Here is a 13,039-nt window from a genome sequence, read left to right as displayed (position 1 = left end):
CTTCATTTCTTTCTTTCATTGGGTTACTATATGTGTAGATAAAGAAAGAACTATGTCATAGACACAAGATAGTTGTATTTCAGTGAAGCCTTTGTCAAAATGAACCATTTATATCACAGTAGACTTAAAATTGGTTTCAGTTTGAGAACATCCTCTAGTAATTTATTTCAGAGCTCTGTCTTCTCATTCTCTTGAACATCTTTAGCAATGACTTGGAGAAGAACATAAATGGTGCATTTATAAATTTTCAGCTGATACAAAGAGGGAAGTATAGCTAAATTGTCCTTATTTACATTACTAGGATCTAAAAGGAGATCTTGATAGGCTGGATCCAGGCAAAGAATCAAATAAAGTGAAATTGAATATGAATGAATTGTTTTGCTCTTTGTTGTTTGTTGTATTCTTTTTAAAAATATCAACTATATAAGTATAAGTGAAAGAGATATGATCTTGCTTGCAATTTATGTGAAAAAAAGATCCAGAACTTTTAGTGAATGATCATCTAGTCAATCACTTCTAGTTCAATGTGATATGATGACTTAGAATAAATTTCTTCTTAAACTGCATTAGTAGCAGTAGAGTTTTTGAAGCATATAAGGGTATTTATAATGGCCTAGAACTAAGTGAGGTTATACCTGAAGACTGAGTGCCAGATTCTCAGGGTCATCTTTTTTAGGGAGGACATCAACAAACTGAAACTTATCTAAAATACTGGTGTCAAACTCAAATAGAAATGAGGCTGTTCAGCTAATGCATACTGACTTCAAACACCACATATTAACATTATTTATATTCTATTGTATTTCTATTTATTGTGTTAAATATTTTCAAAGTACATTTTATCTGATTCTCTCTACACTAGAAATTGTTATGAGAGCAATTAGACATATCTGATCTAAAAGAATGCTATCAAAATATTCAGGAGATTGAAAACCAAGTCCTCTTGGGGAAGCAATGTGTTGAAGAAAAGAAAGATTAGGAAGACAAACGTGTTTATTAAGCTCTAGGCACTATGCTAAGTGCCATAGAATATTATCTAAATTGATCCTTATAATAACTCTGTGAGGTATATAGCATTATTATCCTCATTTTATAGTTGAGAAAATCAAGCCAGACAAAACTTAAATGATTTTTTTCCAAAGTCACGCAATTAGTAATTGTCTGAGGCTGGATTTGAACTCGGTTCTTGCTGACTCTATCCACTATGGCCCCTAGCTGCTTCTGCAGGAGGAATATGATTATTAACTATTAGACTTATTCTGCATGGTCCAAAAGAACAGAGGAAGATGAATGTGCTAATTGTGTTTAGGTGGACTAACCTGCCATGGGCTATATGGTAAATTGTCTGTTTTTAGAGAGATTCAAGCAAAAGATGAATTACAACTTGTAAAGAAATTTTTGGAAGTCCCCTCCTTTTTAAAACTTTGCAGTTTCTGTGTTTTTTACCTTATTGAGTCTGTGGTTTTTCTCTGAACTGGTACATATTAGAATTCATCTTTATCAGCTTTTTTGGTAAAAAAAAATAATAATAACAATGAGTGTGTCTACTATACTAGCCATGAGCCTCTCCAAACTTAAAAAAATAGATAAATCAGACAAAGTTTGGTAGACTTTGAGATCCTAAGTACCTTCACAGTGGCAATAAAAAGGAAGTTATTCTTAAAGTTAATGGTAATATTATTATTATTTTGAGAATGGGTATCCTTATATCAAGTAGGCTTAAAGACAAATGGCCACTGAAAGACTCCATCTCATTTCTGATTGGCACAGAAGTTTTGACTTGTTTTGTTTTAGACCTGCACTAGTCTGCCTTTCCAACCTTTCCTCCTTTTCTCCAGGTGCTATACCATATTGATGCAATATTTAACAACTATACTTGAATAATTTTTAGTTCAAATGCAGCTCAGAATATCTACATTAACATGATCCTCCTGCCTTCCCAGAAGCAGGAATTATAGGAGTGTGCTACCAAGGGAATACTACTAATATTTTTAATCATGAAAGCCAATATGGTATATTTAGAAGCAGCTAAGTAGAAGGTATAGAATTCTGGCCTTGGATTCATAAGGACCAGAGTTCAAAACTTACTTCAGATGCTTGCTGATTTCCTAAGCAAGAAATATTTAACCTTGTCTCAGTTCTTATCTGAAAAATGATCAGAAAGAAGTAAATAACAAACTACTCCAGTATCTTTGACAAGAAAACACCTAATGGAGTTATAAGGCCTCAGACACAATTAATTGATTAAACAAGTCATATATTTGAAAGAATACAAGGTCAGGAATCATGAGACTTGTTTCTACTAGCAACTTGTATGACCATAGGCAAAGCACTTAACTTTCTTCTGCCTCAGTTTCTTCATCTTTAGAAATTAATAGTTGTGCTAGATGATCTCTTAAGTTTCTTTCCAGCTCTTTTTTAATGCAGAGATATTTGAATGGATGATTCATATGGAACTGCTATAAAATTTGACACTATTCAGCCTTCAATTATGTCTAAGAGACCACCACTCAAAGCAGGATTATGTAGAACTCAGTATTTTCATGTGCCAAGTATCATTTATTCAGGTAACCTTAAAAGTCAGGTAAAATGTTAAAATATGACCAGGGGATTGTGGTTACAGGTAATTAAAGCCCCAGAGAACTCTCCTTGGAATCTTTTTTTTTTTTTAGTATTTTATTCAGAATCATGCAAGGTGAGGCTCCTTAAGACACAACGATGTTTTCATTCAGAGCATAAAATAGGTCAGGGCTCTTCTAGTTCATCATTAAAGCAAGGAATAGTTGCCTTAGTGCTACCCTGCCTGCTCTCTTTATTTCAAGCACAATTTTGAATGAGGACACAAGAGTATATGATATCTTAACTGGTCATGAGGTAAAAATTCATCATCATTCTTGATTTGCTCTGTCTGCATTCTTTCAAGGTTAGGCATTTTGATTCTGTGGTTTATTCTGTGAAACAGTTCTGGGAATTATTTCTCACATAACATCATTTCTGCTACATCCCAAAGACTGTTGACTTTTCTATCAGCTTCTTCTTAGCCTGGTTGCAATTCTATCAATATCATTAAAAACAGCTTACATTGAGTCAGCTAGATAATCTAGTAGAAGCCCTGGAGTCGGGATGACTTGAGTTCAAATCCAGCTTCAGACATTTAACACTTACTAGCTGTGTGATTCTGGGCAAATCACTTAACTCCAATTGCCTTGCAAAAGAAAACAATACAGCTTACATCAACGATGATGTCCATTTTTTCCCCTCCAGATAGAGGTCAGTTCACTTCTTTCATCAAGGTTCTCTGATAGCTTTACAGAGGTTTTGTGGGAAGGGCATTCAGGCTCTCTATAAGTGACTTCAACCTCAATGATGCTATTCCAATAGGTGTAGAGCATTGTCCCCAGCACAATAGTTCTATTTAGACATCAGCAATTAAATTTATAAATTTATAAATATACATATACACATATATATATTATATTTCAAAAGGTATAATTACAAACTAGCTTTGCCAATACCTGGGAAGTATTATTCCCCTCCACTACTACCATTTCAGACTTTAAAGCATACAATTCCAACATCCAAGTCCAGTCCCTGCCCCCATATCCTTTCAATTTTGAGTCCAAGGCATGTTAGCTTTGTAGGGCTTTCTTGCTAAGCTGGCTTGTTGAAGCGTCTCATCTGGAATTCTGATTCCAAGGTTGCTTTGCCTCCAACTCCAGAGATCACTGCTGACATCTAAAACTGAGAAGGACAAATGACATAGAACAGAAACAAATATTCCAAGGCTCATTTCACAGAGCTAGAGTAAAAGAAGAATAACAGGAGAAATAAATCTTTCCCCTATAACCTATTAAGTTCATAACACCCACTCCTCCTCTGCATGCAACAGGAAAGAAGGCTTGCCAGAAAAAGTAACAAAAAGAGAACAACCCTCTCAGTTTCATTTTTAAAGATGCCATTTATTTCAATTCTTTGATGAATCAAAGAAGGGGTCCTATTCACATGAAAAGGGATCAAGAGTGCCTCTGTTTTAGGAGATGACATGCCAAAGCAAACATCTTTAGGAGTACTGATATGTTAGGTAACTCAGAAATGTTCTGGTGCACTCATGTATGTTATCAAATTGGAAGAATAGGTAGATTTATAAACTCTTCATGGGTGGCATTTGATTGAGGACTTCAAGAGAATTAAAGTTTAATAAGTTAAAAATTGTCAAGAAGTTTAAGTTCTAATTATTATCCTGTTTAATCTTCTAATGTCATTGAACAAATTATTTCTTAGGACCTTATTTTCCTCACATATCCATCGAGAATAATATTATCTGCTCCACCTACCTTGCAATGTTTTTGACAGTACAACATAAAACAATACATACAAAAGCACTAGGAATTATAAAGAAGTAAACAAGAATAAAGCAGTACTAGTATTATTGTACCAGGCTTGTCAATATAAGGTATAGTATTAAATTAATATTACTAGTTATCACATTAGTTATATTTTATCAGGCTTTATTCTTGATGAGTTCTACTTGAATAATATGCAAATTGGCTAAATCCCATAAGCCTAAGGCTTTCAATAATAAATCTTGATGGATAACAAGGATTTTATTACTTCTTAGCATCTGTTTTACTTTTCAGGTGTCCACCACAAAAAAGTAACTTCAAATTCTCAGTTCACTGGGAATAACAGAAGATCTTAATATGCTGATCATTACATCAAAAACCTTCCCTTATTTCCCACTCTCTTTGAATAATATACAATATAAAATTCAAGACACTCCCTGATCTGACCCCAACCAACCTTTCAGATTTTCCTCCTCCTACCTCCCTTCAGATTTTTTTGCTCCTAGCTCCCTTCAGATTTTCCTCCTACTTTCCTTGGCTAGAGACATATGTTCTAGCCAAGCTTCATTACTCATCCTCAATGAGCATGCAATGTTGCCTTATTCATGATATTCCATCTGTCTAGAATTCCCCATCTTTAACCATCCAGATCCTTTTTTATTCTCCAAGGTCCAGATGAAATGCTATCTTTTCTGTGAAGAGTTCTTTTCACTGCTACTACATTCAGTACTGCTATTTTTGTAGCACTAGTTTTAATATAACATAAATAGTACTTCATATAAGGGTATTTTTGCATGCATATATACATAAATAAATAAAATATATGGCATCAAACTACATAACATAGAAAAGAAATAAACCTGTCATCAGAAAAACCCATGAAATGAGCTTATTAGTCTGTCAGTTGAAGAGTTGTCAAAGTCCATTTTAAGTAGCAAAGATTTCATGCTGACAGTTAATGTGATGATAGTAGACCCTGGCAATCATTCCTGCAGTTCATTGTCTCTCATAATCTTGATGTCTTGCCAGTCTAAAGAGGAAGTGATCATTTCTATCTTCTAACACTTAATTTTTATTTTTGCTGTTGTTTAAACAGATGCTTGATAAAACAACCAGCAATCGTATATGTAGAAAAGAGTTGTCTATGACTTTTATTCAGTAGAGTAAACTGAATCCTTCGATTATGATAGTTTTAGAATCTCTATTTCTAAAATGACTTTTTTTTGTCATTAGAAATTACTCCGAAGTTGAAGATAATAATGATTCAAGGACAGGTAACCTGGATAGAAATATATAAATAAACAAAAATGAGCAATCAAGAAAACTATATTCTGAAATTATATTAGAAGTCATTTAAGACAATTTCCAATAAAATGGAAGATTCCAGTCTTGAGGAATTTAGCCTTCTGAACCTTTGCTTCAACATTTCTATAAGTAATGCAATTCCATTGCTGGCTAGCCTCAATTGTTAGGATTTTTGTTCTTTAAATGGATGTTCTGTCTCTTGGTAATATCCCCCCCAGTACTAATGCCGATCTATTACACATCTGAGTACCATAAAATAGTTCCAAACTAATTCAGCCATCTCAGATACTGAGAATCTTCTCAAAAGACAAATCTCATTGCTCCCCACTTCATTTTCAGTAGTGAAGGTTGATAAGGGATTAATGGATAGTACAGGAAGTTTTTGTAAAATTGTACTAAAAGTCTGATGGAGAAATTTTAGTCCATTATAGTTCAACATTTATTTTCATTAAACTCATAAGTATGACTAATAGCAATGAACATATATTAGCTCACACATCTTTGTTGGTTTTTAAAAGATTTTCCCTTTTGTTCATTTTAAATTATTTTAAACTACACCCATTTTTTTTTTCTGCTTGTTAAGATCATTCAAGTATTTATGGAGCATTTTCCTTTATTTCAATCTCTGTCCCTAGTATAGTGGAGAAATGAAAGAGAAAGAGAAGACATTACTCCTTTCCACGAGTAACTTGAAGTATAATTTTGGGACAATTCTAATACTTATGTTAAGAATGAAATAAGTAGAGAAGAATATAAAATAGTTTATAATAAGGTAAATAAAAATACAGATACCATATGTACTTCAAGAAGTAAAGAAAGGGAGAACATTGTGAGCTATGGTAGTCAATCAAAAAATCTATAAAGGAAATGAAATATATAATAAAATTATGATTGTGTATTCTTTTCCTATGTATTATATGGATTTGGTTGGAGACTGGAAGTGGAAAGTAGTGCATTTTCACATATGGGAAGCAGTATAAACAAAAGACAAGAATTATGTAGGATAATTAGAACATTATTAGACCAAAGATTATTTGCAGAGGATTAATAGATTGAATTCCACGCATATGGTTTCCAAGACTAGTATGATTAGAATCTCAGGATTCAAGGATTCTGAGAATACCTGATTATAAAAATTGCTATTGAGTAATTTTCAGTGATATTTGACTCTTTATTATCTGGGGTTTTCTTATCAAAAGTAAGAATGGTTTGCAATTTTATTCTGCAGCTCAATTTATAGATACAGAAATTGAGATGAACAAAACTAAGTGACTTGGCCAGGATCATACAGTTAGTGTTTGTGGTCTTCCCGATATTAGATCCAGCACTCTAACCACTGTATCATCTGTCTGTCCTTACAATTTAATGAGGAAAGTTAATACACAAAAAGAAGGTTAGAAGTGTAGTATCTGGCATGCAAATCATGGCAAAATTCATGATGCAATTTCTGTAAACCAAGTAGAATGGCTAATGGAAGGTGGAGAGTTATCAGGAAAATTCTGAAAGTTCTGAGCCCTCTATAAAAGAGGGTTTGGGGAAGAGTTTAATGCTTTACCTTTCACATCTCCAGTCAGAGGGGAGAATCCACTAAGAAGTTCAGTATCAAAAATTTAGTAATTTGGATGATGAAATTTCAGGTGATAAACTTATTTTGGTGATCCATGATAGAGTCCAAGACAAGCAGAATTGGTGATGGAAAGTGGAGAGTCATATAAAATTGCATCATTTCCTATCTCTAACTTGATGCTCTGTACAGAGTAAGAACTTGATAAATATTTTAATAAATTGAATAATCTGAATGAGATGCATTAGTAAAGTCAGTCAAGTAATGGTATACACACACACACACACACACACACACACACACACACACACACACATATATATATATATATATATATATATATATCCTTTTTCCTCCTTAAATCAGTACCCTAAGACCTTTGATTGAAGCTTTCTTTTATTGGGTAAATTTTCTCATTAACACTCTGTGACATTATCTAGGAAGGCCCCTTGAGCTTTCTGGACTTTTGTAAATCTAAGGAGATATTAGAATTACAGCAATAGATACATTCATAGCCTTAATCTTATTGCTGCAGTGAATTAAATTTTAAATGTTTTCTCCTGTGTGAACTAAATGCTTCCTTTGGCTAGTCTATAATTGTTTTGTGATTAATACCTTTCAACTGCAGGAAATCTCAGTATTTGTAGTGTTTGATTTGCTCAAAATTTTCAAAGGTTATAATTAGTGAAATTATTTTAGATGATGAAATTATTCAGCATGACTATCCTCTGGTTGGAAAGGAACATTTTACAATTCCATGACAGAGAGCCTTTCCTTCACGTTCTGCAATCTATTCTCAGCTTGTGTTTGTTCCTTTTGTCAATTATCTTAGTATAAAAGAATCACTCATCTTACCCATAGACATATCCATGACAAGTTGGCAATATTGTGGGACATTTCCTATGGCCACATCAATTCTTATTCCAAAAATGACATGACACTGTTAGTGTCATGGAAAGCTATAATGACCTACTCTATCTTCTCTGGGAAGAAAAAAAATAATAAGACTGATAAAACTGTCTAACCATTTCAAGAATTTAGAGTTCATATTGTTAACTTGGTTTCACATCACAGCTTTGACACTAGCTGGATTACCATGAAGAAGTTATTTGCTTTCTCTTAAACCTGGTTGCCTCATCTGTAAAATAAGGATAATAATGAAAATAATAGTGTCTTATCTCATAGGATTGTTTGTTTATTTTGAAGGCCAAATGAAATAATGTCTGTTTTTTTTGCAAAATTTAAAATGCCATGTGACTGATAATTCATGTTACTACTCATTGGGTAAAGGCAAAAGAACACATGTCAAAGAGTTGTATATGTTGATACCTATAGCTCACAACTGCATATGAATTTATTGTCACCAAATCCATTGAATTTATTATTTCATTTATCTGTGAGGAAGTAAATGTTATTTTTCTGATTCTACAGATGAGAGAAGAAAGGCTGAGAAAGGAAAAGTAGAGTGTCTGAAGCTATGTAACTATTAAATTGTACATTCAGGCATAAAACCAAAATCTTAAAATAATTATTACATTAAAAACTCAATTTCAATAAATATTAATTAAATACAATGTGCAGGTTGTTGTATTATATTTTCCAAAGCCTGAAAGGTATAAAGCTCATACTACAAAAATTTGAAAAGTATGTGTTAATTTTCCTTGAGAGGGTCATATGTGGGTTGGACACAAAGAAACTTTTTTTTTTTTTTTTAAATCAGATCACCTAAAAATAATCTCCACTAGGGGTAAGAAAAGTTATACTCTGTTTTGGTTTGTATGTACTCACACTAAGAAAACCGAAAGTTCTTAGAATATTAGAGAATGAAAGGGACTGATTTGCTGTGACATGCATTTTCCTACTGATTGAGGTACAGAAAGAATTGCTTTCCCCCCCCCCCCCCCCCCCACATCTCATATCTATAGAGGAACTACCCACATCAGTGAAATCCAATAGATAATGTGGATACCTATCTAACACATATGTTCCAGGGCTATCCTTCAGGGACTTATATACATTTGAATATGAATGTACATTATATATAATTTAGAAATGCTTGAACTATTATAGAGATCTATTATATTATTATTTTGAACATTGAATGGTATATTCTTATCTTCCCCTTTCCATTATCTATATATGAATTAGTTCTAATTGCTGAGCCAGCAAGACTGTAGGACTTACCCTGTACTTTCAGTAGCTTTTTTTTTTTTTCATGACACAAATGTCACAGAAGCTATTTCTATTTTGAGAACTGCATGGGACATCAAGAGATGTCCCACCCTGGCAGTTTCCAAACTAATTTCAGCAGAAGCCCCTTTTCTTTAACCTATCTCCTTTTTTACATCTATCATGCTAAATGAATGCAACTTGCTATACATATACCTCACAAGAGGGTTGTTAAGCTTAATTAAATAACTATCTATAAAAGCAAAATGCTTCCAACATGTTTCACAAGCATTTATTTAATTAATGGAATTAATTTAGTCTTATTTATGTCTACAACTACATATATGTCTGTGTATAACACAAACAATATATACAGAAAGAGAACTATGACCATAAATATAGTTATGTAGTTAAGTATTACTTTCTTTTGACCTAGAATTCGTGGAACTGATGGACCAATAATAGACAGGAACAGTTTTACTCAATAATGTTTGTATATGTTTGTTTAACTTCCCAGTAAGAGTACAAATGCATGGCAGGGAGGAAAATAAACAAACTAAAAACAAAGACAAACTACAAATATAATGTTGACACTTGAAAAGATGAGGTCTAAGTAGAACTATATTTCTGTCTGTATGCTAGCATTATCCCTAATCTGAATAGATACTGCAAGGACATTCCCAATTGTATTTTAGGCAACTGATTAGCTAGTAGGTCCAGAACTAGACTGTTTTATTCAATTACAAAAAAACTGGTTCATTTCTTTTCTATCAAGATAAAATTCTCCTTAAAGAATTCTTTGATGGGCAGATGGATGACAAAATAGATAGTGTGTTGGGCCTAGAATCAAGAAGATAAGAGATCAAATCTGGCCTCAGACTTTTACTAGCTATTTGACTATGGGAAAGTCAAGTAACCCTGTTTGCCGCAATTTTCTCATTATAAAATGAATTGGAGGAGGAAATGGCAAAGTACTCCAGTATCTTTGCCAATAAAGCCCAAAATGGGGTCATAAAGGGTTGAATAAGACTTAAACAACTGAACAGTAGAGAATTCTTTATATAACTGCCATTATTCTTTTCATAGGAAATCTTGAATGTTATATGTATTTCTGTATATTTAGAGAAACATTTATGACTTTAAAAAAGCCTAATTTCCAAACCAGAAGGTTTTACAAAAGTATTGTTGTTGCTGCTATTTTTTACTGCTATATCATCTAGTATGAAAGACTAACTACTTATACCACCAATCAGAAATTTTATTATTTTGAATTGACTTGACCATTACAGTCAATTCCTGTCACTAAGAGATTAATTCTAAAAATTAATAAATTCCTATCACAGAGGCTAACAGTAAAATTAATAAATACTGATGTCAACAGAGATAAACCTATAATGAATAGCCATGGAAAAATAATAGTTTTGGAAAATAATAATCTCATTTCTCTTGTTCTCATTTGAAAAATGAATGATAAGAATATAGCATGTATATAATTCATCAAGTTTTACAAAACAGTTTAAACATGTTATCTAATCTGAACCTCAATATAATCTTATGGCATAGCTGGTAATATTATTCTCTTTTTTGTAGATAAGAAAACAGATTGAAAATTAAATAATTGTTGCAATGTCTATTAATAAATGGAATGATTTCCATAATCCTTTTTATTCTCTTTTTTCTTCTGATCTTCCCCTCAATTGAGCCAAAGGTGTGTTGGTTATCCCAGAAATCCAAGAAAAGTCTTGATTTGTATTTTGTTTATAATTGCCATTAAGCTTTAAGAGAATAGCATAATAGCTCCTAAGCTGGAAGATACATTAAGAGACATCTAGTCCAGCTCCCTAAAGATGAAGAAACTTAGGCTGAAAGAATTGGTGACTAATGTCACATGGATAGAAAGTAGAAGAGCTGGAATTAAAACTCATGTCCCAAGATTCCAATTCAATGTTTCTTCCCTACTAAACAATGTTGTATGTTTGAATTAATAAATCTCCATTCAATATATTACTTTTGGAAGCACTATAGGGAAATAGAAAATGATAAAGATGCAATGTCTATCTCTGATGTTTGCAAGCTCAATTCAGTAAACAATAAGTGCTCACTACATTTAGAATATTGTATTAATTACTGTCTTAAGTCTGAGATAGCTAAGTTGTATTATAGATAGATTTCCAGAAAAACCTGAGTTCAAATCCTGGCTAAGATATTACTAGCAGTGTGACTCTAGGCAAGTCATTTAACCTTTCCCATGTTCAGTTTTATCATTTGTAAAAAGGCAAAGATTAATAATAAGAACTATTTCATGGGTTTTTGTTAGGGTCTAATAAGATGCTATATGTAAAAGTGCTTTGCAAAACTTTGCAAAACCATATATGTTAGTTGTTATTATTTTCATTATTATCATTATTAGTAGGGACAAAATTCTTCAGATACAATAGGGCTTTATCATGCATGTTGTTCATAATCTAGTATAGATTGTGTATAGAAAGTGAGATACCTGGATGCATATAATAGAAAATTTTGTATAATAAATACACTAGACAGATTAAAAAAAGTAGGCTAGAGTGGGAAAATCATACCTAGGAAAGAATTTATAGAGAACATGTCATTCTGTTTGGGCATTAAAGTGTATATAGAAATCTAGTAGATAAAAGGAGAAAGAAAAGATATTCCAGGCATACAAAACAGCACAAAGAAATTCATGCAGATGAAAGACAAATATGTCATAGACATTCCTTTATATTAAGATACTATTTGTTTGAAGTACACCTCAAATGTGGCACATACTTAATTTGGCTGGAGCATTGTGGGTCACTTCGAATTTCATCTCACCTGTGAAACTTCCCCTAACTACTCTAGCTATGTTTCTTAAAAACGTTAGCAGCTAAGCTTCATATGTATAATAAGTTTTACCTTCACGACTATATATATATAAATGAAGTTCCTTGTTGGAGTATATATTTGTACTTCTTTCTTATATTTCTCATTGATTAGCATAGTTCTAGTCATGGAATTTGTGCTCAGAAAATATTGATTGATTTAAGGGCATTAAGGGCTAAGGGCATTAGTTCACTTTGTTGTGGAGTAGTTATTGTTATAAGTATCATTAAGGTTACTTTTCTAATCTTAATCACTGTGATCTCCTGGTGATTGTGAATAGTTGACTACTTGCCATGTAGCCCTTAAATTTTTCTTGTCACCTTATTGATACAGGAAATTTAGCTACCATTATACCCGAGTTAGCTATTTTTGCATAAGAACAGACACTTTTCATGTCAGCTGTCATTTTTCTCTCTTCCTAAAATAGTATGCTTAGGGAATGATATTTTATTAGTAGTTATAGACCAGAAGCTAGTCTGAGTTTAAGATTGATAGAATAAGATTATTGTGTTAAATAGATAAAGATTAAATGCATATAAGGTTATTAATGTCATAGAAAGTAACTTGCTACCAAAAAAACAAAACAAAAAAACAAAAATAAAAACTTTTCTCTCTCACTTTTTGTGTTTCCTTTTTAGCCATCTATGAGCAATCATGTGAAGCCTACCGACACAAAGGAAACACATCTGGCTTTTTCCACATTGATTCAGATGGCAGTGGGCCCCTTGAGCCACTTTATGTTTATTGCAATATAACAGGTAAGGTTTCATCATTTACA

At 32.5% G+C, this 13,039-nt stretch overlaps 1 protein-coding gene across 1 annotated transcript in view; it reads left to right on the top strand.

Annotated features, from left to right (window-relative positions):
- CNTNAP5 (contactin associated protein family member 5) overlaps positions 1-13,039 on the top strand; it is a 913,682-nt gene that overhangs the window by 537,807 nt on the left and 362,836 nt on the right. Inside the window, exon 12 of the mRNA XM_051985717.1 lies at positions 12,900-13,019. Coding sequence (XP_051841677.1) covers positions 12,900-13,019 — 120 coding nt within the window. The remainder of the gene's footprint in view (positions 1-12,899; positions 13,020-13,039) is intronic.

Source organism: Antechinus flavipes, chromosome 3 (genome assembly GCF_016432865.1).
Source record: "Antechinus flavipes isolate AdamAnt ecotype Samford, QLD, Australia chromosome 3, AdamAnt_v2, whole genome shotgun sequence".
Classification (NCBI taxonomy): Eukaryota; Metazoa; Chordata; class Mammalia; order Dasyuromorphia; family Dasyuridae; genus Antechinus; species Antechinus flavipes.
This window is presented reverse-complemented; position numbering and strand designations above follow the sequence as displayed.